Genomic DNA, 23,822 nt, shown 5'->3' on the forward strand with positions numbered 1-23,822 from the left:
TTTCTCTTCTATTATGTGGGATTCAGGAATTGAACTGAAGTCATCAGGCTTGGCAGCAAGACCTCTTATTCCCTGAGCTATCACATGAGTCTTCCACCTTATTTTTTGAGACAGGTTCTCACTGAATCTAAAGCCCACCAATCTGACTAGAATGATTGGCCAGCAAGCCCTAATGGTCTTCTGTCTCCACCTCCCCAGTGCTGGGATTATAAGCAGCTATGACAGCACCCAGTTTTTTCACATGGGTGCTGGTGATGAAACTCAAGTTTTGTCTTTGTATAACAAGCACTCACTGAATAAACCATTTCTTCAGCTCCTACATATTTTTTTATTTTAATACAAGCTTTTGTAAGTGTATCACACAAATTATGTCATCCTATGATTACTCTCAAACATGTTGTTACGACTCTCTAACAAAGTGAACGCAAGTTTACTCTTGAAACCTGGCTTCCAGGGCACATTTGCCATCTCTTTGGCTGCTTCATGTCAGTGTCCCTTCATCCCGTCCCCTTTTCCCCATCCACTCAATCTTTAAGCTTTGGTGAACCCCAAAGCTCTAAACATAGGCACTCCTTGGTCACCCCAAGTTTCCTGTTTACTACTATCTGTGCAGTAGCATTAAATCTCAAAGTTCCCCCAAACCACAACACAATGATCTAATTGACTTCCATACTTGGTTACCTGATGGGCAATTCAAACAGAGCATGTCCAAAACCCTTCCTGATAGTTCCCTCAAAAACTCTGCTCCATTATTTTCCATCTCAGTAAACAGTAACTAGACTCTCCCAGATGCTTGGAAATTTCTTCAACAACCTCCCATTTGGCTCCATCACAAAATGTGGATGCCCCAACACTGAAAATATATACAAGATCTGGCCATTTCCCACCACTCTACTACTGTCACCCAGTCACGACCACATCAAGCTGCGCTCTGGACGATAATGATGGGCTCGAAGTGGAGACTGATCTGCTTCCAACCTCATTCCCTGCATCTGTTCCCATCACAAGAGCTGGAGTGACCCATCTAAGAAATAAACCAGATCACATCCCTCTTCTGCTCAGAACCTTTCAAGAGTTTGCCTTCGGGAGTAAGGGCCAGGGCCTTTCAGTGTCCAAGAAAGTCTGACACAATACTGCCTCATTCCTCTTTCTTCAGCCCTTTCCCAGGCCACTCCCTTCACTCCTTGGTATTTTCTTGTTGTTTCTGTCATTTTTCAAAACAGGGTTTCCCTATGTAGCCCTGGCTGTCCTGAAACTCTCTCTATAGATCAGGCTGGCCTAGAACCCATAAAAATATGCCTGCCTCTGCTTCCCGAGTGCTGGGATCAAAGGTGTGTGCCACCACACCAATATCTTTGGTATTTTCTAAACATGCCAAGTGTAACCCCACTGTCTTGTGCCTAGAACCTTCTTCCTTTTCTGTAGCTTGCTCCCCGACTTCATTTACAGCATTCTCTTAGCATATCCTAGGCCATCAAAATATTAGGACACTGTGCTCCTACCAGTCAGACCTTCTTTCTTGCTTTATTTTGCTCCAACAGTTTTATCTTCTGATATAAAATATTTTATTTGTTCATTTTTTTCTCGAATGTCTTCCCTGTCACACATAAGCAGAACAAGGACATTTGATTGTCTTTGTCCCTTTTGTTCACTGCTATTCTCAGCAGCTCACAGAGTGGCCGCAGCCTCTTCTGCCATCATGTCTCAGATTCAGTCCAAAAGAGGCAAAGAGCAGAGGTGAAATGTTACATCCTAGGTGAGTCTGTCCCTTTAATACATTTTCTTGGAAAACATACCAAGCTTCATCTCACCAAAGCCAGAAGTGTTTTCTATATCCAACTCTAACTGTAAGAACACAGAAGCTGGGGCTTTTCATTGTTTCTGTGGTTACACTAACATCAGGCTCTGTTAATAAAAAGTAACACTATAGGAGAAGCAACTAGCAATGTCTTTAATGTCTTATTTCTTGATTTAGCTCCATTATTATGAATAGAACCTAGTTTCTCTTATGTCTTTGGGTTATAACTTTTAATTCTCTTACATGAGGTTACAGGGAGACAGGGGTACCTCCCTTTATTTATCCCCACCTTATTGCCTTGAGAGAGGGTCCCTTACTGAACCAGAAGCTTGACATTTCAGCTATGCTGACAGGTTAGGAGCATCATGGATTTACATTGCCCTCCCCTGAGCCCCAACACTGGGGTTACAAGAAAGCACAACCATGCTTGCCTTTTTACATGAGTGCTGGGGATTTGAGCTCAGGGCCTCATGCTTGTACAGCAAATGCTCTGACCCACAGGGCCATCTCCCCAGCCCCCGCTTCATCCCTTTCACCTGTACGAATCCCTATTTCTCAGATCTCATGAATTCTAGCTATGTCATTGACTTGGGGCAGCCTATCTCTCAGTTACTTCCTTTGAAAACTGCATGGCAGGGAAACCATTTTGAGAGGTAAGAAGTCTGAAAGTGTTGTTTAAGTTACAATTCAGAATTCTATTTATGGAATAGAAGAGTGTTTTTGGACTCTTCTATTGGTGTATTGGAACCAAGCACAATAAAGAGTTGAAATGAGGCAGCTACCTGGAAATGGAATTCTAGTCACTGAAGCACTGAGTACTTTCGAACTGGAGATTCTGAGAGGACGGCAGATCAGAAACAGCTTCTATAAAACCAAGACTCTGGGTAAAAGAAAGTCAAGACAAAAAATGACCCATAGAGAGATATGGAAAATAACTACAGAAAGAAGAAACAGGTCTAAGTGGGATTTTTTTCCATAAAGAAGCCAGGTTTATACAAAGACACAGAGGGTGTGCATATAGCCCAATCTACCAGGAAAGTGCTCTGACTTGCTCCCAACACCAGGCACATGGAGAGAACCTAGGAGAGAGAACTCACCCTGCTGCTATAAACCTAAATCAGCAGCTGAACTCAACAAGCAGCAGACACACACTAGAAAAGGGGTGGGAAATCTGAAGTCAAAAGATCTCACAATCCACCCACACCCCTGCCTGGAGAACAAGCCACAGGACCACAAAAAAGCAAGGCAAGTTCAGCAGAGAACAGCGCCTTTGCAACTCATGGGGACAGCAAGGAGAGCTAGAAGACCTTTGTTGGGGAATATTATTTTAAAGTGTGTTGCATTTTTCCTGCTGCTTTTGTTAACAATTCAAAGATGTGTTTGATTAAATAAAATTAACCTGAAAGCAGGAGGCTGAGTCAGCAAGTAGCTGACAGGAAGTGGTAAGGAAGAACCAAACATAGCAAAGCCTGGTACATTCAGTTGAGGCAGGTCCGAGGCCCTCCCCCCTGCATCAGGTTGAGCAAGGCTTCCCACTATAGGTAATGGGCTCCAAAAAGCCAGCTCATGCACCAGGGATAGATCCTGACCCCACTGCCAGGGGCCCCTTAAACAGACCAAGCTACACAACTGTCTCGATTATGCAGAGGGCCTAGTCCAGTCTTATGCAGGCTCCACAGCTGTCGGTCTATAGTTCCTGAGTTCCCATGAGCTTGGTTCAGTTGTCTCTGTAGTTTTCCCCAACATGATCTTAACCCCCACCTCCTCATATAATCCCTCTTCCCTCCCTTCAACTGGACTCCTGGAGCTCGGCCTGGTGCTTGGCTGTGGATCTCCTTATCTGCTTCTATCAGTTACTGGATGAAGGCTCTATGATGACAGTTAGGGTATTCACCAATCTGATTACAGGGGAAGGCCAGTTCAGGCACCCTCTCCACTATTGCTAATAGTCTAAGCTGGGGTTATCCTGGTAGATTCCTGGAAATTTCCCAGCACCAGGTTTCTCTCTAACCCCATAATGGCTCCCTCTATCAAGATATCTCTTTCATTGCTCTCCCACTCTGTCCCTCCCTCAGCTCAACTATCCCATTCCCTTATGTTCTCATCCCCCATCCTTCCCCCTTTCATACCCTCACCCTCCGGCCCTCAGTTTACTCATGGAGAACTCATCTATTTCCCCTTCCCAGGACAATTCATGTGTCCTTCTTAGAGTCCTCCTTGTTAGCTAGCTTCTCTGGAGCTGTGGGTTGCAGTCTGGTTATCCTTTGCTTTACATCTAGTATCCACTTATGAGTGAGTACATACCATATTTGTCTTTCTGAGTTTAGGTTAACTCACTCAGATGATATTTTCTAGTTCCATCCATTTGCCTGCAAATTTCATGATGTTATTGGTTTTTACAGCTGAGTAATACTCCATTGTGTATGTGTACCACATTTTCTTTATCCATTCTTCAGTTTAGGGACATCTAGGTTGTTTCCAGGTTCTGGTTATGAATAATGCTGCTATGAACACAGTTGAACAAGTTTTATTGTGGTATGATTGAGCATGCCTTGGGTATATACCCAAGAGTGGTATCATTGGGTCTTGAGGTAGATTGATTCCCAATTTTCTGAGAAGTCACCATACTGATTTCCAAAGTAGCTGTACAAGTTTGTGCTCCCACCAACAGTGGAGGAGTGTTCCCCATAGCAAGGGTTTTTTTTTTAAGTGGGGATTGAGAAAAGGACACTGGGTTTTTTGGAAGATGGCAGCAAAGGGAGAAGGTTAGCTACTAGTTATTCAGCCTCTCTGAGTGAGCAGAATTCTACCTAAACCATTGAATCATGAGTTCTTTAGGTTTAGATAAAATTTCCCTTAGTAGCTTTGAAACAGTCAGTGCCTGAGGGAACAGAATCCCCTCAGGCTGCGGCTCTTATAGCCAAACCGCTATTGCAATCTGACTAGGATAGCTTTTGCTTAAGGGGCAGGCAGCCACTGTAGATAATAAAAAACTGTTAACAACAATTGGCACCCAATGGGTGGTAGGAGGAGTCACACTAGCCAGCTCTGCTGCATCTGTTGTCTGGACTTCTCCACACTAGAAGTCAGCTGCCACTTGCCCAGAGAAGTCAACAGAATGGTGAGAAATTTGGGAAATCCTTTTGGAGAGTAGGAGAGAGTTAAATAATATTTGTAGAGAAAAGGGGCTGGCTAAAGAAACGCACCCTGACCCTGGAGCCCAGAACTAGGGAAAGATGGCTCAGATAAGGCCAGAGAAAGAAACACAGTTTGGCTCAAATCAGAGCCATCTCTGCCCCTGGCCAAGTGACTCGTGAAACCAACCAATCACAGAGCAGGGCAATAGAATCCTGGCCCTAGGACCCAGGACCAGGGAAAGAAACACGGCCTGGGTTTAGGGCCTGACCCAGAGAAATGAACCAAGGAAACATGCCCTGACTCTGAAACCACTACCAAAGAAACATTCTTGGCCCCTAGAATCACAATCAGTGAATGAAATGTGCCCTGGCCTTAGAATAAGGGTCCAAAAGCTAAGTAAGGCCAGTGAATAAAACAGAGTTTGGCTCAGATCAGAGCCATCTCTGCCCCTGGCCAACTGATTTGTGAAAACAATTGATTACAGAGCAGGACAGTAGAATCCTGGACCTAGGGCCCAGGACCAGGGAAAAAACACAGCCTGGGTTTGGGACTTGAACCACAGAAATGAACACTTTATCCCCAAACCCAGAACCAAGGAAATATGCCCTGACACTGAAACCAGTACCAAAGATACACTCTTGGTCCCTAGAATCAGTCAGTGAAAGAAATATGCCCTGGCCTTAGAGGTAGTGTCAAAAAGCCAAGAAAGGCCAGTGAAAGAAACACAGTTTGGCCCTGAAATCGGGGCCATCTCTGTCCCTAGCCCACAAAACTGGCCAATCCCTGGGTAGAAAAAAAACTAACCAATCACAGGTTGACTCCGCCCCTGGGACATCCTATATAAACCGCCCTGCCTAGTCAGTTGTAAGCTGTTCTCTCCACCCTGATAGAGGCAGCTACTCTCCTGGACTCCTCCTTCTTTATTAAAAAAGTTTTGGGTGTGAAGATCTTCATTCACTGGTGCACAGAAGAACCTTCCTGAGATGTCCCATAGTGGACTAAACAAGGGAGAGCTGAACAGAAGAACCTTGCTGAGCTGTCCCTCAGTGGACAGAGCAAAGAGGAGCTGAACAGAAGAACCTTGCTGAGCTGTCCCTCAGTGGACAGAGCAAGGAGGAGCTGAACAGAAGATCCTTGCTGAGATGTCCCTCAATGGACAGAGCAAGAAAGAGCTGAAAAGTAACACTTTTCTCTGGAGCCAGAGGAGATTGCTACATTTTTGCAATTTCTTAGGTGGAGAAGCAGAGTTCTGCTAGGAAGCCTCCTTAACTGGGGGCTGTGCAAAGCTTAGCTGCAGTGGCTCTCCAGGAGAGAAGCAGTATTGCTATATTCCAAGTTCCAGTTCCTGGCCTGACTTTCCCAAGAAGTCAGAAAAACTTCCCCTCCAGGGTTGGGCTGTGTCTTTGCAGTTCCAGCCGTCAGAGCTGTGCTAAACAGCTCCAGATGTCCAGGACACCTCCAGGGCAGACCTGCTCTGAGCAGCTCGAGGTATCCAGGATACCTGGCCCTCCAGGGTTGGGCTGCCTCTTTGCAGCTCTAGCCATCAGAGCTGTCCTAAGCAGCTCCAGGTGTCTGGGACACCTCCAGGGCAGAGCTGTCCTGAGCAGCTCCAAGTGTCCAGGATACCTCGCCCTCCAGGGTTGGGCTGCCTCTTTTCAGTTCCAGCCACCAGAGCCATCCTAAACAGCTCACAGTGTTGTCTGACTCCCAGGTAGTCAGGACACCTCTCCCAAGAGTTGCAAAACTCACACTTTGGTACCAAAACCTGGGACCAAACCCACAGAGTTGCAACAAATTTACTTACAATATTGAAAAGAGATTTTTCTTTTCTACATTAAGAATGGGAAATAACAATGCAGGGTGCTAGGGCTCTCTCTATACTGCTACCTTAGAAGGCTAGAAGTTAGAATCAGAATATGGGAAGATTAATGATTTAACTGACACTGATATAATACAGATAATACATACTATCAGTATGGTAGTTAATATCTTATCAATAATAATCTTGGTAGTTTTTTGTGCTAAATATGACAGGTGGATTAATAGGATGCAGGTCTTGGAAATATATACTAATAAAAAGAAAAATGCTCAGATACAGACAGAAGAGAAACAAGAGAGGAAGGAGGAGGACTTCAGGGGTCAGCCACCTGACTACATAGCCAGACATGGAGTAAGAAGGAAAGAAAAGGTTTACAGAAATAGAGAAAGGTAAAAGTCCAGAGGCAAAAGGTAGATGGGCTAATTTAAGAAAAGTTGGCTAGAAATAAGCCAAGCTAAGGCCGTGTATTTATAATTAAGAATATGCCTCCATGTGTGATTTATTTGGGAGCTGGGTGGCGGGCCCCCAAAAGTGCAAAAAATCCCAACAACAACCTTAAAGGTGAAAGACTGGAAACTCATCATACCTCTACCCATGCTATTACCCTTTACAGCGAGGGATCCAACCAAACCCCTGGAAGAACATGGCAGAACATAGGGTATGGTGCAGCATCCTGATGCAATCTTCAGAATCCAAGTAGCACAGACTGGAGAAAGCATAGTGTGCTGAGAGTCTAATTCCAAGAGACTCTCAACACACATTCAGGCCATACAGGAAGTTGGTGATGGAATTCAACACATTATCCTGACACACAGAATTGTTCGTGTTAAACTGTTCATGTGAGTGTGGACAGAGGACAGGAAACTAGAAAGCATAGAAGGATTTTTGTTTTTAAGAAGAGGCCCTAAGGAAGAGGGTGCAGAAGGTAACAGAGCACCTGTGGTATCAAGTGAAAGGGACTCAGCATGTGAGTGCAGTGATAGGAGTAGTTATGGGGAAGGGGATCAACTAAAACTAAGTATGTATGAAAATACCATGAGGAAACCTGCTTCCTTATATGTTAATTTAAAGATAAAGATGTAAAGAACAGGCTCACACAGGCACAAGTTCCTCAGGTCCACAGAACTTGTGGCTGATAACACCCTTAACCTTCACATGTGTGTTGACAAAGGACTAGGGCACATGGTAGCAGGTGGGGTTGATCCTGTCTCAACCTCTGCAGCTTATTTTCAGTGTATAATAAAATGTAGATTTCCACGAAAAGTTAGAAAGGTGTATTTTCCAGTTCTTGGAAATTTTCTCTTTTTTACCCAGTTCCAATTATTAGTTGGGTAGTAAACCTTTTTGGTTAATTTCCATTCCTGCTGCCAAGTATGACTCATAATCAAAGGCTTCTTTCATTCTGTCCTACAGCATGATATTTCAACTTTACTTTTGATACTTCTATTAATTTCTCTATGCTGTCCCATGTGTTTTATTTGCTTCTCTATTGCGGATTGAGCCTAGGGTCTTGTATGTGCAAGGCAAGCACTTTCCCACTAAGCTATGCTTCCAGCCATATATTTTCATATTCTTCATTTGTAAGAATTTCTTTTTCTCCTGATTATTTTTATTTATACTTATTTTTACTTTTATTTATGTGTAATTGTGTATGTGTCTATCAATGTGAGTGTCTCTCATATGTATCCATGGAGGCCAGAAGAAGGTTATGGGTCCCCTGGAGCTGGAGTTACAGGCAGTTGTGAGCCACCTGACTTGGGTTCTAGAAACCAAACAGGTCCTCCAGAAGAACAGCAAGTGCTCTTAACCACTGAGCCATCTCCCCAAATCCTAACTATTCTTTGTTTTTTTTGTTTAAAAAATCAGAATTCTATTATTATTTCAATGATATAATCACATCTCTTATCTCCATGGGTATTAATTTTAATTTTGTAAATTTAGTTCTATTAATTGCATGCCACCAATTCTTTGTTTTCTGTGTTTTAGTCTCAGACTTAAAGTCTTCATATTTACAGACAGATTTTTTTTTTTTTAGTTGTATGGTGATCTCTATCTGGTTATATTTACAAGCGATAAGAAGGGGGGTTTGCATGGATAGACTTAATCAATTGAGCTTTACTGTAAAAATATTGCTTAGCACATCTCCTTTTTAGAGAAAATTACCAAATGTCAGTATTGATACATTTGGGTTTGGGGAGTGCAAGCCATTTTTGCCCCAGACAAGGGCCAATAAACAAATAAAATGCAAGCATAACCTCAGTGGCTAGACATGGGCAGGTTAAGGCAAGTCTCACCATTCTGGATGCATGCACAATCCTCTCATTTTTAGCCTAGCCCCTACAGTGATCTGAAGGAAACTGCCCCCATAGGCTCTTCAGTTGGAAGAACTGTTTGGGAAGAAGTAAGAGGTATGGCCTTGTTGGAGGTATGTCACTGAGGATGGGCTTCTAAGTTTCAAAAGCCCATGCCATTCTCAGTTAGCTTTCTCTGTCTCTCTGCCTTGTGGCTGTTGTCTCAGCACCTAAGTGTTCAGCTACTGCCCTGTGCCATGCCTGCAGGCCTGCTGCCACAATTCATGATAGTCATGGGTTCTACTACCCTTTGGAATCATGACCCCCAAATTAAATTCTTTCTTTTATATGCTGTCTTGGTCATGCTGTTTTGTCATGGCAATGAGTAACTAAGACACCCCTTCACTTTTTTCTATCACATTCAAAGATGTAAAATCCAGAAATGGTTTGGTTTCCTACATATAGGAAATTCATTTATCTCATTCGCTCATTACACAGCTTTCAACATATTCTCTTATTTTCTGTTTTACACTGTTGTATCCTGGATGCCTTAAAAATCTATACCTTTTTGGCTTTCTATAACATAAAATGTTTATCTCCTAATGATATATTCTGTTACAGCAATGATTTCAGCAAATCTTCTGGCTTGTAAAGTCATGTCCTATACAGCCACTTCGTTTTTAAAGCTAGTGGGTATCTCTCATTATCACAGCCATCTTCTTTTCTTTGTTCTCGTAAGTTATAGCTTTTTAAAGATTTTACTATAATTTAGTGAAAGTTTAAGAGAACATGAGAATAATGACACAGTTTTAGTCACATATGTTTAATTGGGAGACCAATGTGTGTTCCATATCTCACTATGACTGAGGGTATGTTTACATGAATATTTTTCTATATTTATGCTCTACCAAAAAGGAGTGTGGTGTATACATCAATTAAAGACAGAAGCTGTAAAGCTACAATGCCTTAGCTAATTGTATAGTTGTATATATATACTAATTGTATAATTACCATATATTTCTTGTTTCCTCATTGGTAAAATGGAGATAATAATAAAAACAGTGGTACATGCCAGCAGTCCAGCCCATGGTGAGGTTGAGGCACATGGACTCCAGACCAGCCTGGGCTACATAGTTAAGACTCCATTACAAAATTAAAGATTTGTCTTTATCTGGGGAGATAATCAGGAGAATTAAATGGAAAAATACATAGGCAGGCACAATCCTGGTAACAACTCTAATTCATTAGTTCATTATGGGGTTCAAGTGTTTATTTTATGATATAAAAAAAATGTATAGGGATATATATATATAATCTATTACTATAATCTTAAATATTATGCATTAAAATATTTATACCTTATGATGTATATATGATATATAATAAATTGAATATTTATATACATTTATACCAAAGGGAAAACATCAAATAATGAATAATTGGCAATAACAATTCATTGGATTAGATGATTTATGTCCCCTGGGTTTTCTGGGTTTTCCAAATAGTCTGACTTAAAAATGTCTGTTATTTTTTTCTAATTAAGCTAGCTAACAAGGAGGACCCAGAGAGGGACACATGGATCACCCTAAGAAGGGGGAATAGATGAGATCTCCATGAGTAAACTGGGGGTGAGGGGTGAGCAATGGAGGGTAGGGGATGGGGTGATGAGAACATAAGGGAACGGGATGGTTGAGCTGGGACAGGGATGGAGTGGGAGAGCAATGAAAGAGATACTGTGATAGAGGGAGACATCATGGGGATAGGAAGAAACTGGGTGCTAGGGAAGTTCCCAGGAATCCATAAGCATGACCCCAGCTTAGACTACTAGCAATAGTGGAGATAGTGCCTGAACTGGCCCCAGTAATCAGATAGGTGTGTACCCTAACTGTCATCATAGAGCCTTTCTCCAGTAACTGATGGAAGCAGATGCAGAGATCCACAGCCAAATACTAGGCAGAGCTCCAGGAGTTCAGTTGAAGAGAAAAGAGGGAGTCTATGAGCAAGTGCATCAAGATCATCATGGGAAACATACAGAGACAACCAAACCAAACTACTGAGAACTCATGAAATTTAGACCAACACCTGTGGAGCCTCCACGAGACTGGACTAGACCCTCTGCATAAGCGAGACAGTTGTGTAGCTTGATCTGCTTAAGGGGCCCCCTGGCTGTAGGATCAGAATCCGTCCCTGGTGCATGAGCTGGCTTTTTGGAACCCACTACCTATGATTGGACACCTCACACATCCTTGAGGCAGGGGGAGGGGCTTGGACCTGCCTCACCTGAATATACCAGGCTCTACTGACTTCCCATGGGAGGCCTTGCCTTCTTGTAGGAGGGAATGGGGGTGTGCTGTTGGTGGGGGAGAGGGTGAGGCTGGAGGGGCAGGAGGAGGGAAGAAGGGGATCTGTGACTGGTATAAAAAATGAGTAAAAAAAAATCTTAATTAAAAAAAGATAATAAATACTACTTTGCAAGTAAGAGAATGGTAAAGTATTAAGCTGTTACATACTGGCTAAGTTTCACTGGCCCTGAGTGCTCCTAGATTGTAATACTCATTTGTTTATCTTAACAGGAAGCCAGGCCAACCCTACAGCAGTCTTAGTATGGCTTAAAAGTAACCAATAATCATATGTACACCACACAGAAATTTTAAAGAAGCATTCAAATATATATATTAAAAACAGCATCTATGGAGAAATCTTTTTGGAAAGGCCTTCTAAAGTGTCTGAGAGTTTCTTACTGCTGACACTCTCTGCTCGGCAGGAACCTTCCTTTTCCTCACCTAAGTTACACCCTTCCTTCAAAGTCCAAGTGAGTCTAATATCCTTTATAAAGTCGTAGCTAGCAATTTTAATCAGCAGCAACCCCTGAACTCCAGATACTATATCAAAAATGTAATACCCAATCTCATATTATTCTTTAATTTTTTGATTCTTTAATCATTAGTTTTCTTTTTCAAATATATGTGACATTCCTGTGACCCACACTAGTCTAGGTTCAGAAACGAAGTGACTGTGGAGTGCTCAGCCCTAAAGGACATCTATTCACACCCTCCACTAAAGGCTCGGTCATAAAGGACATCTATTCACACCCTCCACTCAAGGCCCAGCCCTAAAGAACATCTATTCACACCCTCCTTTCAAGGCTCAGGGATCACTGAGGAACAGCCAATGGCAGAAGATGACTGCAGTGAAGCAGTGTTTTCTCTTTGCAGAGGCACTGCACACAGAGCACACAGTGGTGGTGACTTCATGCAGAAGGTCTGTGAAAGATGAAGCTAGACAAAACCCCAGCATCGATGGGGGAGGGGCCACAAAGCCTCAACCCAGTAGAAGAGCTCTTGGCAACTGAAGGCTGATAGAAGAGGGGAGTCAGTTTCCTCTAGTGTGTGGCCCCTGAGAGGACACCCATGCTCCGGGTAACAGCCCTACAGTCAAGCACACACTGGTAGCACTAAGTGGACCCATTAGGATTTAAAAAACAAACAAAAAACAGTATGTGAAATTGGATGGGAAAAGTGGTAGAGGAGGCAGGAGATAAGTTGATAGGTTTGACCAAAACACACTATTTGCATGAATGAAATTCTAAAACGATGAAAAACTCATGCAGTGTTTTCAGTAGCCACTAATAACAAAAGATGAGTTTATTGTTGAGTACTCGCAAACACCCACTAGAAGCTTAATCACAACACTGAGCTTTAGATGAGCAGCCATCAAACCAGAAACGGTCCCTTCATCTGTCTTTCGGGCCCTCTGACTTCTACCCACTTTGATTTCTACAAACAAACTTTCCCACAGTTCCTCACTATCCTGACTCTGTTTCTCCCTCTTTTGCTGCTAGGTTTTTCTCCCTTATCCACTAAATAGACATTCCTTGGTTCTTAATTTTTTTTCCTATGGTATCTACTATCCCTCATAAGGTACAAATTGAATGGTTTTAACTCAAGCCTTTGGCTGTCTCCTCAAAAAAAAATTCAAATCCAACCCTCCACTCTAGTTCCACATCTCCAATGATACCATGACTTGATGACCTCTGGTAAAACATGGGCAAACTAAAATTTTACATGTCATTCTAAATTTCCCGACTGGCTATCAAAACTTTCTTTAGCTTAGTCTTATTGTACACATCCTTTGAAATTATTTTACTCCTTCTGGTTAACTTGTTATCTTATATCCCATTGCCAGGCTAATCCTTCTGTAAGACTAAATTTAATATGGCACCTCTCTGATACAAAGTATTTACAGTGTTACAGGACATAGTATCAATATCTCATTGTAATATTCAACGTCTCTATTTAAGGCAGCATCAAGGCGCTTTTCAGATCAATTATTCTATTCTTCAAACCACTTGTTCCCAAATGGGCCCACTTCCTCACTGTTATGTAGATACCACCACCCCCACTTATCCCCTCTGTCTCTCCAGGTTTACCACTTTTATATTCCCTTTTAGGTCTGGTAAAATTTTAACTTCTCTATAATCTGTTAATCATTTCAGATTATACTGATGTTTGTACCATCTCTGGCTCCTACTGAGGTTTACAATGTAGCACTCATTAGTCTCGGTGACTTAACATGTCTTCTTCCTTTCCACCTAAAGCATAGTACCTCCTACCAAGGTGGCAGGCAGTGAAGATGGTATGCTGGATTGTGCATAAATAAAATGCTAATCCTGATACTGATAACACCATGGCTTGTATTTTACTAATTTATGTAGAAATCAACTTGATTTTATATATAATAAAAAGAAATATTAAGCTTACAGACAATATAAGTCTAGCTACCACCCCTCATCCAAGATGCCTCTCTTTAAAGCAAATGGAGATCATCATAGAAAACCACAACCGGGCACAATGATCAACAGATTAAAGGAGCCCAGCCCCAACAGATACATCTGTATCATAGCTCCTGCACCTGTGACTCAGGGAACACTGCAGAAAAGGAGGTAGAATGATTCTGACAGCCAGAATACCAGAAAGTTTGCTTGGAAAACAGTCTCTCCTAGATGGCTGTATAAAAACAAGACTGGCATGACAATAATACTAATGGACAAGTTAATGTGGAAAGGGGAAAAGCTCACAGGGTCCCACCCTTGGGCAATGAATGACACTGGAAAAAGGGAAATTAGCCTTTCATAGAGACAAGCTGCCATATTGGCTGTCCAATGCAAAGTAGTCAGCTCTCAAAACATATACACACTAACAACAAAAATGGACTCAGCAGATTCTATTTATATATTTGTATACACACACATATGTATGTATGTAACAATGATAAGCAAAGAAAAAGAGGCTCTCAACTTGAAAGTGGAGGTGGAAGAGTCTGAGGGTGGTGGGAGGCCTAGAGGGAGAAAAGGGAGGATGGAAAGTGATGCAATTGTATTTTAATTAAAAAAATATGTATTTTTAAATTTTATTTTATAATTTAATTTAATTAGACATATCAGCCACGGATTCCCTTGTTCTTCCCCCCCTTCCCTCCAGCCCACCCCCCATTCTCATCTCCTCCAGGGCAAAGACTCCCCTGAGGATTGAGTTCAACTTGGTAGACTCAGTCCAGGGTAGGTCCAGTCCCCTCCTCCCAGGCCAAGCCAAGCGATCCTGCATAAGCCCCAGGTTTCAAACAGCCAATTCATGCACTGAGTACAGGACCCGGTCCCACTGCCTGGATGCCTCCCAAACAGATCAAGCTGATCAACTGTCTCACTTATCCAGAAGGCCTGATCCAGTTGGGGGCTCCTCAGCTATTGGTTCACAGTTCATGTGTTTCCCATTCGTTTGGCTATTTGTCCCTGTGCTTTATCCAACCTTGGTCTCAACAATTCTCGCTCATACAAACCCTCCTCTTTCTTGCCAATTGGACTCCTGGAGCTCCACCTGGGGCCTGGCCATGGATCTCTGCATCTGGTTCCCTCAGTCATTGGATGGGGTTTCTAGCATGACAATTAGGGTGTTTGGCCATCCTATCACCAGAGTAGGTCAGTTCGGGCTGTCTCTTGACCATTGCCAGTAGTCTATTGTGGGGGTATCTTTGTGGATTTCTGTGGGCCTCTCTAGCACTTTGCTTCTTCCTATCTCATGTGGTCTTCATTTATCATGGTCTCTTATTCCTTGTTCTCCCTCTCTGTTCTTGATCCAGCTGGGATCTCCCGCTCCCCTAAGCTCTCTTTCCCTCGACCCTTGCCCTTCATTACCCCCACTCATGTCCAGGTTGTTGATGTAGATCTCATCCATTTCTCTGTCATTGGGCGATCCCTGTGTCTTTCTTGGGGTCCTGTTTTCTAGGTAGCCTCCCTGGAGTTGTGAGTAGCAGTCTAGTCATCTTTGTTTTACATCTAGTATCCTCCTATGAGTGAGTACTCAAGAAATTAGACATCAAAATGCCCAACAGTCCAATTAAGAAATGAGCTATAGAACTAAACAGAGAATTCTCAACAGAGGAAACTCAAATGGCTGAAAGACATTTAAGGAATTGTTCAACATCCCTAATCATCAGGGAAATGCAAATCAAAACGACTCTCAGATACCACCTTACACCTGTCAGAATGGTTAAGATCAAAAACACTGAAGACAGCTTATGCTGGAAAGGATGTAGAGCTAGGGGAACTCTCCTCCACTGCTGGTGGGAATGCAAGCTTGTACAACCACTTTGGAAATCAATATGGTGCTTTCTTAGAAAATTGGGAATCAATCTCCCCCAAGATCCAGCTATACCACTCTTGGGCATATACCCAAGGAATGCTCAATCATACCACAAGGGCACTTGCTCAGCTATGTTCATATCAGCATTGTTTGTAATAGCCAGAACCTGGAAACCACCTAGATGCCCTTCAACTGAAGAATGGATAAATAAAATGTGGTACATATACACAATGGAATACTACTCAGCAGAGAAAAACAATGACATCATGAGGTTTGTAGGCAAATGGATGGATCTAGAAAAAATAATCCTGAGTGAGGTAACCCAGACTCAGAAAGACAAACATAAAAATATATTTTTTTAAAAGCCAGAATCTACTTGTGGTGGTTTGAATAGGAATGACCCCACAGACTCATGTGTTTGAATGCTTGGCCCAGAGGGCATGGCACTAATAGGAGGTATGGCCTTGTTGGAGGAAGTGTATCACTGTGGGAGCAGGCTTTGAGGTCTCATATGTTCAAGCTATGTCCAGTGTGATACACAGTCTCATTCTGCTGCCTGTGGATCAAGATGTAGAACCCTCAGCTCCTTCTCTAGCACCACGTCTGTCTGCATGCCGCCGTGAAGATAATGGACTAAACCTCTAACTATAAGCCAGCCCCAATTAAATGTTTTCCTTTATAACAGTTGCCATGATCATGGTGTCTCTTCACAGCAATAGAAACCCTAACTAAATACCACTCCTTCTCCACTTCCCTTTAGCAAAGAGCAGGCTTCTCAGGGATATCAACCTAACACAGTATAACAACTTATAATAAGACTAAGCACAAACCCTCATATATCAAGGCTGGGTGAGGCAACCCAATGGGAAGAAAAGAGTCCCAAGAGCAGGAGAAAGAGTCAGAGACACCCTACTCCCACTGTTATGAGTCCCACAAAAACACCAAGCTAACAAACATAACAGATAGGCAGCGCAGGGAATTCGGGAGCTGGGGACTGGGAGGAGTAGAGGGAGGAGAAAGAGCAGTCAGGATGTATTGAAAACAAAACAAACAAAAAAGTTATGATTAAATGAGTTGCATAAGGTCACAATTTATGTATGATAGACTTGAAAAAAATTTCTTTTTATATAGCCTACCAAATAACTCATTACAGCAATTAAAACCAGAAGCTATCTTTTCTTGGTGTTTTATGACCTATAAATGTAGAATTATTATGAACATAAACCAGAGTAAAACTGATTATACTATATATATATATATATATTACATATATATGTATATGTAAGTCAAACATTTTAGCCTAAAGATCAGTGTGTAAGGTTACATCTATACTTAATAAAAATATATTTAATTACAAAGTAATTTATAGATATGACCATGACGGAAGGCACAATACTTTATGGGCTTTAACACTCCACCAGAGTGATGAACTATTTAATAGTATTTCACTGAAACTATTTTTCCCTTTAAAAAGTTAATATAATTGGTTTAAGAAAGCCAAAGCAAAAAACTATTAAATACATTCTATTGATTGCTTAAGAAGACAAAAACTAGAGTATATTTACTAGGTACTGAAATCAAAACTCTAAATGATATCTTATTGCTTTAATAATCTCATACTAGGAACAAGGATGGTTTGGGGGGGAAAAAAACCTACTAAGAATTTTTAATCCCCAAATTTATATATATAGGTAAGTCTTAATTTATAAATTGTTCTGAATTTACAAGTGGGGAAATTAATTTTTTATAGGTTACAATTTATAGATCATGGTATCAATAATATAAACTAAGCTTTGGTAATGACAACCTGTAAATCTTCCTTATTTGACATTAAGATCTACGCTCAGATTATAATTTCTTCAATCCTTTATTCAGCAGCAACCTCTTCAAAGATTTCTAAACAAGTGGACCCTTTAAAGATTCCTTAAAGAGATTTCAACTAAATTGAATTCCATAAATCCAATTTTATCATTTCTTTATAAAAATTCACAGTAGAGAAATGGCCACATTCAGAGACTGAGAATCCAAATGACAGCATCAAGATGTCCAGGAACGGGACTGGGGTACAGTTCACTGGTTAAGAATGAGAGCAAGAGGACCAAACTTCAGATCCCTAGGATCCACATGAAGCCAAACATGGCTATGTATCCTCAGAAGCTCAGCACGCATATGTGTGTGTGTGTGTGTGTGTGTGTGTGTGTGTGTGTGTGTGTGTGTGTGTGTGTAATGGAGGTGAGGGAAGAGGGTGGCAGGCAGATCCCCGGAGCACAAGGTCAACTGCTGCCATGCCAGGACTGAATGCACAGGGAGAGCACTAACAGAACTCAAGCATGTCCATGTCTCACTGCCACACTGGCAGATTCAGGGAGACTGGTAAAAGAGTTTAACATATTATGATCAACTATAATTTAACAAAACCTAATAAAAATTTAACAAAAAGGACAGACCCTTTCCTTAAACTGAAATTCTAGCTTGAACATCAAATTATTTTTAACTTACTGTGACATTAGAGACCTTTAGGAATGGAACTCACACACATTTTTCAAAGATATAGTGAAATTTTTGCCTGACAGATAATGTTAGGAAGTCTCCCAAAGGCCCTGAAGATGTAAGGAGTGACTTGGACCTGTGGGCACAGAGGAAGTTATCTTGTGAAAATATATCATATCAAGAATGTGCTGGGAGTAAAAGGTCTATTTTAGAAAAGTCTTATCTACCATAGAAATAAAACAGAACATAAAATTAGGTAAATCCATCAGAACTGCCCAAAGCAGAGTCACCGGTACACCAGCCAAAGCCACCAGGGCTGTCTACTGTAAATTACAAAAGCAATTTTTACGTATATTCTATCATTAAAAAAGTTTCTTTTTGGAGTTGAATTAATTCAATAATGAAAGATATCCTTTCTGCAACATGTGAACCACACACAAAACCCTTGTCATTAAATTAAAAGCAATGAAATCTGTCTAAAAAGGATCACCTAACTAGGATGTTCCACTGCATTTTTTAAGATGCCTGACATGTTCCAACTTACCCCAGGTGATGGTAGGGTGGAGGCCATGAAACACACCTCCTAATGTAGGTGGCAGGCTTGCCCTCCAGTCAAATAATTTTGAACCTGTTTTTGCAGTGAGTAACCGCATTAGGAACTCCAAGTTTAAGCTGAACTAAATCTGAATCTTACTGGAGCACATCTGATATTCAAGCTTGAAGGTCTCATTACATATTTCTATGCAAATAAGTTACGATTTTAAACAATGCCATCTTTTTTTGAAGAGTATCCTAAGGAGAATTTTAGAAGTGTTACGGTTCCAAAAATATTCATTCAGCCTTGTAACATTCTAGAAAGTAGAAATTCATGCCAGATGACAAGGTAACAACTAACCTCCATCACAAAAGGGAGAGCAGTTTAGACAAAACAAATAATGGAATTTTCTAAGAAGGAAATTAGAATTAACTAAAATAGTCTATGTTGAAAGAGGTAAATTAAGATATGTTTGTAATTACTATGAGTTTGTGTTAGGAGGTTTATGGATAGAAAAATGGGCCTAACTTATAAACAAGAATGTTCACACATTTTTTAAAAACTGTAATAGAAAGCACAAAAAATAAAACTAAAACAGTATATTTGATTCCAAAAGTAACTTATAATTATTGGTAGTGGTAATACAATATAAGTGTACAGATAACTATAACCCTTTCTATCAAAAGCAAGTAAAATTTTTCCAAACAAATAGTATTTTTAAGTGTATCTGCAAGGCTAAGGCATTTACTTGTCCCTTATTTTGTGGTCAATGTGTATAAATTATGATGTCCTGATTATGTTCTAAATCTAGGTCTGTTGAGCACAGGGCTGTCCAATAGAACTTGTTGCCGTGGAAATGGTCTATATCTGCATCCTTGACTGCCAGGAACTTAAAATGGGGAGAGCTGTAACTGAGGAATGGAAATTTAACTTTATTTAAAAATAGCCACATATGACTAGTGTCTACCACATTAAAACATACAGCCCAGAGGGTCAGCATGCAAGACTTACTCTCTGGTTAAATTAGGTTTCACAAGCATGGTATTCATAAATGTTTATAAGAATACTTACACTGAAAATTTTTTTGTTCTATGGTGTTACTGTCATTTAAAAAATATGCTAGTGAATATCCAATACTACATCAAGATAAACCAAGTGAAAAACACTGCCTGCAAGGATTCTTACTAGTGTTTGCAATATGTCAATATAACCACACTGGTTAATGAGGCAGCTTGGTGGCCTATGTCAATCTGTCTAATGTTCATTCTAGAATGACTAATATTCAAACTATGAAATATCCACTCCTGAAAAGTTTTTTCCATTATCTATCAAAACACAAGAATAATTTACAATTATTACATAGCTTTCAGCTCCATTGGTTAAACACTGCGAAAGCTTGTCAAACGATTTACCTGACAGATGTATTTGTTCTTCCATTTGCTCAGCACACACGGACTGTTTTGCATCAATTCCTGAAGGACAACAGAAAGAGAGAGTGCAGTTGGCTACACACTTTGTCATTATCAGTTAAAGTGCTTCTGATTTGCAAGAAAGAAAAAAGAAAAAAAAAAAAGAGGCAAGCGATCAACAAGCCACACAAAGACACAACTGTGTGGGAAGCTCTCTCTGGACAGAAGTAAAGCCATCATCACCAGGAGAGCTGCTCCTCTATGAACATTAAATCTGGTGAAAGACGTTCTAAAGCAGGTTTGTTTCTTCCCATTTTTGAAACCTTTTGAAAGATACCTCCAATTCTTTCAGTGTGTCTCGAAGTTTTTCCGGGCGTCTATTTTTGAGTGTCCAAGGATAATCTCGTGCTGGCAAATAAAACATGTACAACAGTTAGTTAAACATGAATTAAATAATGTACCTCTGTTTAGCAGTGTGCCTTAGAGGATTAGAATAAGACACCCCATAACTGAGAGGAAGCGGACTTCATCGCTATCACTAAACGGCAGTCTTTTAAAAGGCTTTGTTACAGAAACAGATTTTTAACACAAACTAATCTCCCTGATTATAATTTTGTGATGACAACCAACAAGCCTGAGAGACCCTAAGAAGTTTTGGTAGGCCAAGGGACCCAGCAGTATTTCGTAGTAAATGGCCTGATCTTATAACTTGAGTAACTTTTTAATGAAAATACTCAAGGTTCAACCCAAAAGAAATTCCAGCATCTCCAAGTGGCCAACTCAGACCTGAAACTTCTCATTAATAAGTTAACTGTGGTGAGGAAAGAAACAGAATATAAAAGTAATAGGAAGAAAATTAATTTAAACATGACCAAAACACTATATACTTCAACTCTAGAAAAAAAAAGGGGAATCCAAGTTTTAACAAATAGGTATTAGGAATGTTCCTTGAAATAATTCTCTCAAATGTAAACACTAACTAAGCCATAAACTCTTTAATCTATAATGGTGTCCTACCTGATAGATATGTTTGTGCAATACTGCCCTAAAGCTTGTGGGAGCAACCAGCCAGTACCTGATTTGACTTACGGCCTACTCCACGAGAGTCAGCCCACTCCTAACATTGCTTGATTGCTTGGATGACCAAGAACCTGAGACTAGATATCCCAGGGACCTAGGGACAACTGAATACTACTATTCTTTAAAAAATAAAATTTAAAAACAAAGCACTCCCAATGACATTCTACTATACTCTTAAGTGTCTCGTTCAATCATCATCAGAGAAGCTTCCTCCTGTAGCAGATGGGAAAAGATGCAGAGACCCACAGCCAGGCATTACACAGAGGGTGAGAGACCTTGGAACACTCAGCCCTGAATGGGAAGTCTCCATCAAATCCCTCCTCAGTGCTCAGAGAACCCAGCAGAAGAGGAGGCAGAAAAAGTCTAAGAGCCAGAGGGGATGGAGGACATCAACAAAACAAGGCCCCTAGATCAATATGAGCAAAGCTCATGTGAACTCACAGGACTGAGGATGCACACACAGGGCCTGCTCAGGTCTGCACCAGGTCCTTTGAGTATATATTATGGCTTCTAGTTTAGTGTTTTTATGGGATTTTTAAGTGTGTGAATGTATGAGTCTCTGATTCTTGTGCCTTCTCTTGGGCTCTTTTCCTTCTGTCTGGTTTTTTTTTTTTTTTTTTTTTGTCCAATTCCAATGTGTTAGCTTTTGTTTCATTTTATTATTTATTATTTTATTATGTTCTATTTTATTATTATTCCTTAGAAGCCTGTTTGTTTTCTAGTCAGAGACAGAAAGGGAGTGGATCCAGATGGGAGGGGAGGTGGAGAGGAGCTGGGAGGAGCAGAGGGAGGGGAAACTGTAATCAGGGTGTATTATGTGACAAAAAAAAAATCTATTTTCAATAAAAGGAAAAAATAAAATAATTCTAAAATCTATGCCACAATCCAATAATTATATACCTTGTTTATTTTAAATAATTTCAATTGAGAGGTTATTTAGTAGACATACAAAGTTAGCCTAAAATTAAATCTGTTTTAAAAATTAATAAATATGGGCAAGGGGTCTAACTCAGTGATAAAACACTTGCCTAGCATGTATGAAGCCCTGGGTTCCATCTCCAGCACCCACCACATACAGATGAATACATGGTACACGAATAATATTAATACCATGTTAAACTCACTGGAAAAAGATGAATTAATCCTTAGTCTCATAATTAATAATTCTAAAAATGAACTGTGTATATGAATGTATATGTCATGTGTGCATATACAAATAATATATAGCATATATAGATATTTAAATTTAAACGTAGAAATTGCAATGTATCCTATTTCAGCAAGTTTAATTTGGCTCTATAAACATAATTTTGATGTGTAGAACATATGTACAAATTTTAAGATATGTGTTACAGATACTAATGCAGTATTCTAAAAATTAAATGTCAGTTCAATCACTTAAATAAGGAAAAAAGGAAGGCTTTTCAGCTCTAGATATATTCCAAATAAAACTTTAAATTGCATTAGCTTTAATTCATTAAAACCATATCTCCATGTAGTTATACTATACATATAACATATTTGTATCTTTCAGACTAACAACTAAATAAAATGTTGCTATAACAAATCTCACTTTGGCCCAGAGGGTGCAAGCACCCACTGCAGAGACTGACAACCTGAGTTCAAATCTTGGGACCAACATGGTGGAAGGAGAGAACTGATTCCCCCTGACTTCCACGCACATGCTATACACAAGCATGTGTGCACGCACGGACACACACACACACACACACACACTCTAATAAAATAAATATGTTAAAATAAGTAAAATATGTTAACAATTTAGTCAAAACATGAAAAATTAAATGTTATCAGAACTTAAGCATGATTTATAACCATTTTCTCACACAAAAATAAGGTGACATAATAAATTTTACTATAAGACTTTCATGATTGATACATCAAGTCACTATGTTGTATACCTTGAACATTTATAGTTTTTTAGCCAATTAAACATTTTAAATGAAAATAATTTATTTAAAAATATTAAATACAAATACACTTAATTTTAAGTTTTTGTTTATAAAAGCACATATCTTATCAAAATTGTATACAGTGAAGATTTTAATGATTTCATAAGAAAAGCCTAACAAATACAATTATTATTCATGAATTCATATACATAAACAATAGGGATCAGTAATTATAAGAAATGTGGACAGAGTAACACAATTTGTGCAGGAAACAGTTACTCTGGAACATAATACTGTTTTTATAATAATTCTAGAAATATATAAGGTGAACTTACACTCTGCCAGCCTCTGTTTTTCTTCTAAGTTACCATGCTCTGTTGCTGACACTGTGGCAAAGGGAAGATGAATAGAAGAAAAGTGGAATTTGTTTTTATTAAAGTATCTTATATTTTCAGTGGGCATATAGAATACACTGCTGCAGACACTGAGATGAATACATGATGCTGAGCTTTAAAAAGGACAGTTGAGAGAGAATGTCACAATGTGTGTTTGCATGTCACAGAAGCCATTGCCTTAATGCACAGTGAAAAGGCTTAGACAGCACAACAGGTGGGCCAATATTCTGAGCTTCCAATCTCATCAGACAGGAAAGGGAACTGCAACCGAGCCCAGCAGAGAAGCTGCTGCAGTCTGTCATCAGAGCTCTGAAGT

General features: G+C 40.2%; 1 protein-coding gene across 3 annotated transcripts in view; it reads right to left on the reverse strand.

Annotated features, from left to right (window-relative positions):
* Positions 1–23,822, reverse strand: part of Wdpcp (WD repeat containing planar cell polarity effector) — a 292,873-nt gene that overhangs the window by 172,603 nt on the left and 96,448 nt on the right. For all 3 annotated transcript variants that reach the window (XM_059275369.1, XM_059275371.1, XM_059275370.1), the window contains exons 4-6: positions 23,447–23,497; positions 20,456–20,526; positions 20,122–20,181 (exon numbers count right to left, since the gene is read on the reverse strand). In XM_059275369.1, coding sequence (XP_059131352.1) covers positions 20,122–20,181; positions 20,456–20,526; positions 23,447–23,497 — 182 coding nt within the window. The remainder of the gene's footprint in view (positions 1–20,121; positions 20,182–20,455; positions 20,527–23,446; positions 23,498–23,822) is intronic.

The sequence above is a fragment of the Peromyscus eremicus genome, chromosome 10 (genome assembly GCF_949786415.1).
Source record: "Peromyscus eremicus chromosome 10, PerEre_H2_v1, whole genome shotgun sequence".
NCBI lineage: Eukaryota > Metazoa > Chordata > Mammalia > Rodentia > Cricetidae > Peromyscus > Peromyscus eremicus.